Source organism: Chaetura pelagica, unplaced genomic scaffold (assembly GCF_000747805.2).
Source record: "Chaetura pelagica isolate M959 unplaced genomic scaffold, ChaPel_1.0 scaffold281, whole genome shotgun sequence".
Taxonomy (NCBI): Eukaryota; Metazoa; Chordata; class Aves; order Apodiformes; family Apodidae; genus Chaetura; species Chaetura pelagica.
In genome coordinates, this window is record NW_009952058.1 from 884,358 (window position 1) to 888,550 (window position 4,193).

At 45.4% G+C, this 4,193-nt stretch overlaps 1 protein-coding gene across 1 annotated transcript in view; it reads left to right on the plus strand.

The window, feature by feature from the left end:
- HEBP1 (heme binding protein 1) overlaps positions 1-2,484 on the plus strand; it is a 3,799-nt gene extending 1,315 nt beyond the window's left edge. The window contains 3 exon segments of the mRNA XM_010003878.1: positions 766-813; positions 816-939; positions 2,216-2,484. Of these exon segments, the coding sequence (XP_010002180.1) occupies positions 766-813; positions 816-939; positions 2,216-2,387 (344 nt within the window). The 3' untranslated portion in view covers positions 2,388-2,484.
- Positions 2,485-4,193: the final 1,709 nt, after the last annotated feature.

A 4,193-nucleotide genomic window follows, 5' to 3' on the forward strand; every position in this document is an offset into this window, starting at 1 on the left:
GGCACTGGAACTTGAAGGATGCCTGGAAGCCTTTGGAAGGGTTTAGGTGAAAGCTCCTGTCATCTCACCACTAAATGCAGATGGTAACAATTTAAATACTGAGGTAGATCCAGATGTGACACTGACTCAAAATGTTAGATGTTGTGTTAGAGGTGATTTGTCAGAAGAACAGAATGCCTCAGTGAAATGCAATACATAGTTCAGAGCCACAAAACAGGACATTAATGGAAAGTCATTGAGAGATTATCTAGAACCCTTATCTCCCAAGGTCCCTGCGTAGTCAGTGGAGAGAGAGGTTTGGCCCAAGGAGAAACCTAACATGGCTGTTCTGCATAGAATGATTTGGGTTGTAAGGGATCTTAAAGATCACCTAGTTCCAACCCCCCTGCATGGGCAGGGACACTTCCTAAAAAACCAGGTTGTTCAGAGCCCCATCCAGTCTTCAAGACTTCCGGGGGGGGGAAATCCACAACTTCCTTGGGCAAGCTATTCCAGTGATATCACCACCCTTGCAGGAAAGCATTTCTTCCTAATATCTAATCTAAATCTACCCTTCTTCATCTTAAAATGGTTCTCTCTTGTCCTATCACTACATTCCCTTGTTAAAAGTGCATGCCCCAGAGGGCCCCACTTACTCAACTGACTATGCAAGGAGTTCAGGATGAGGAGCCTTCCTAAACTAAAATTAGCTTTTGTGAATCCCCTCTTAATGCTGTGAGTTCTCAAGAACCTAGACTTCTTTAGTAATTTCTGTGTGTCTCTTAGGGGCTGGAATGGGCATGACTGCTCCTGTCTCCTTCTCTGCTTTTCCTGCTGATCCTTGCAGCAAAAAGTGAAGGTTTCTCTGCGGATCCCAAGCCAGTTTCAAGCCAACCCTCCTTGTCCTAGTGATGAGAGCATTAAGATTGAAGAGAGACAGGGGATGACCATTTATTCCACGTAAGGAATGCATTTCCAGTCCCAAGTGCTGAGGTCACTAGCACGCTCTGAAGAGCAGTGTTGGTTTTGCTGGGTGACTTGCTGAACAAAGGGTGCACGTGGTGCAAAGAAATGGAGGAGTCTTTCTAGACTGAAGGAAGGTGCTTTATGGCACTTCTTATCATTGGTCATGCTGCACCCATTTGGAATATGTATTTTTTTTCACTGGGAAAGCAAATGCAGAGGTTAGCCCTGAAAGGCTTCTTGTTCCACCTGGGGAGGTGAAGAGCAGGGGAGGGTGTTTATCAAGCTACTGAATTGTTAATCTCTGAAAACTTCCCACTTTCTGGGATCAGGAGGATTCTTAGTCATCAAGAATGTCCTTTGGTGGGGTTCACATCAAACTACAGGTGTCAGCTGAAGCCCCATTTAGATGGAGAGTCCACTGTGGAAATAAGCAGCCATTGCATTGCTTCAGATCACCTTGGAATGTCTTTGGCTGTTTACTGACAAGCTGGACTCAAAACTGGCATCACAATAGCAATAAACTCTTCATCCTGTTTTTAGCCCTTACAGTGTTTCACTATCTCCTTGCTTGAGCTGTTTCAGCTGATTTTGAACTGTCTGGCTCCTCCCTGCCTGCCACTGCTGCCTGGCCTTTGCTGCAGGCGTGGGTCACTTCTGCAAGAACAAGCTGTTTTGTCTGGAACCTTGGCCTTGAGGCCGGCAGTGAGGTGCAGGCTGATGTGGAAACAGTTCCTCTTGGTGGGAGGTCAACATAAAACAGACCAGTTCCACCCTACCCCTTTTAAATAGCATTTGGTCTGTAATTGCCAAGATCTCTGTTCCCACCTCCCCCCCTTATCCTTGGAATAGCTACAGTTTGGCTTCTTTTCATGATCTGGCTTCCAGCAGATGGTTGTTCACACCACTGTGCACATCGTTGTTGACAGCGTTGGTGTAAGGACTGCGGGCTGAGCAGACTTGCAGATAACTTTGTGCTTCAGGAAGCTGTTACTCTGATACAGTGTTGATTCAAAAGGCGGGGCTGTTCTGCTGGCTGATACACATGGGTCTGTTTGGGGCTGTCTGCTTGGAGTTTGCCAATGGCCAACTGAACGGTGGCTGGCTCTGGAGACCTAGCATGCTGGTTCACAGGGAACAGGACCTGCACAAGTGCATGTTGGCAGGACCTGGATCAAAATGTGTGGCTAAATATATTGTGGCTATACATTGTTCTCCTTCTCTTCTTTCTATGCTCAGCCAGGACTGCTCAGCACCTCTGGTTTCTTTGCAGGCAGTTTGGTGGCTATGCCAAAGAGGTGGATTACGTGAACTATGCTGCCAAGCTGAAGTCTGCTCTGGGGAGTGAAGCTGCATATTGCAAGGATTTCTACTTCTGCAATGGTTATGACCCTCCTATGAAGCCTTATGGGCGACGCAATGAGGTCTGGTTTGTGAAGGAGTGAGCATCTGGCTCCAAGTGGTGCTGGCTGGCACTGATAACTTCCCCACGCTGTGTTCCTGTCCTTTTGAAAATAAACTAAACATTTGGCAGAGGCAGAAGTCTGTCCTTTCCTCCCTCCCCCATCTGTGACTTGGTTTGCTATGGACCAGCTATTTTAGGAGAATACTGCAGAACCCCCTGACGATCCTCCTCCTTCCTCTGGACCAGGTCCTCAACCACACGGACTCTCATGATCTCTTGGCACCTTGCTTTTATCTCGTTCAGGCACACAGAGTTCAGTGTTGAGACAGCCAAGAGTACTTAATTAGCAAGACTGGTGCCTGACGTGAGTCACGTCCAAGTGCTGGCAGAGTGTTTGTCTCACGTAAGGCGGGCAGGGCAACATGACGGAAGTGCATACAGGGACTTCTTTATCTTTCTGAGCTTCCTGCATTTGTAAAATGCTGCTTTTATCTGTGCCATTCCAAAAGCAGTCCAAAGGGACATGAGCATTGCTACCAATACAGCACAGAGAAAAAAAAGCATCCTTTACATTTTTCCATAGTGTGCAGGAGAGAAATGCTTCTGTCATTTGACTGTGAAATGTCATTCAGAGGAAGATCCAGGTTTCTGTTTGCAGCTGTTCCTTCTGTTTGAGGTGGGATATTTTGGCATGTGTTGTGTCCTGATCTCAACTGGCAGTTGCACAAATGTGGCATGGAGCCCTCAAGATAATTTTGTCACTTTTCTATTACTTATGTATAACATTTCCGTAAAACTAGCACACAAAACGGCCAAAGCTGAAATCTGTGTGGTAATCTAATTGAATTAGAAAAATACAAGCTGCAAAAAAAAGCAGGTGCCTACTGCTTGTGGTCTGAGAGTGTAATTGATGAATGGTGAGCATCTAATGAAACTACTGTGGGTGCTGATCTTTAAAAATCTTCTTAAATTGCCTTAGTTTCTGAAGGGCTACTCAGAGTAGCTCTCTTTAAGGCAGAGGAAAAGTGGCTATTCTTGAAAACAGGGTTTTACATTAAAAAATGAGTAGCCTTCCAGAAATTTCAAATGTGATAGTAAGGGTGGGTCTTGTTTAAGGAAGACCTGCAATGTTTAACAGCGTTTTAGCTGTTGGCTCTGCAGGGAGGCAGCAGGGTGCCCACAGTGGGACACACACACACCACGCTACTGTGCCTGGAGAATTTGTTACCTCCACTAGAAGAGGTGTGCTCCTCTGGTGCTTAAGTGCCTCAAAGTTTAGGAGCTTTCCAAAAGCCATTTTCCCCCTGGAGCTGAAAGAGATTTGTTTGATGGCATCTCAGTTTCTGGATGGTTGAGCTGCTTGACATGTGTCTGCTTTCTGAGAACAAATCTCAGCTGTAGAAGGCAAAAACCTGAGTGAGGTTCTGATATGTTTTCTTTTCTCTCTTGCAGAGCTTTGCTGTGGACCTCAGTTTTAGTTAGTTAACTGTGTGTATGAGCAGCTAGTCAGGATGGGTAAAAAAGAAGATATAATTTAATTTTCAAAAATCAAGGGAAGAGATATTGGCTGCAGTTAGTGATTGTAGTGCAGGGAAGGAGGGATTGAAAGAAAAGTCAAGGCAGACAAAGAGTTATGCTTTTGAAGGAGTTTTTAAAAAGAGCAAGTGCCCTTCTAAGACCATCCCTGAATGAAAAGGGACCTAATCTTGTCCCAGATTAGTTTTACCTGTGTGAGTGAGGAATGGAGAGATATCGTGTTGCCCAGTTAATGCATTCCCAGATTAATTTTGGAACTTGTGTATAGACTGGTTACAGTCCTTTCTGGCTACTAGTGATGAATGTCCTG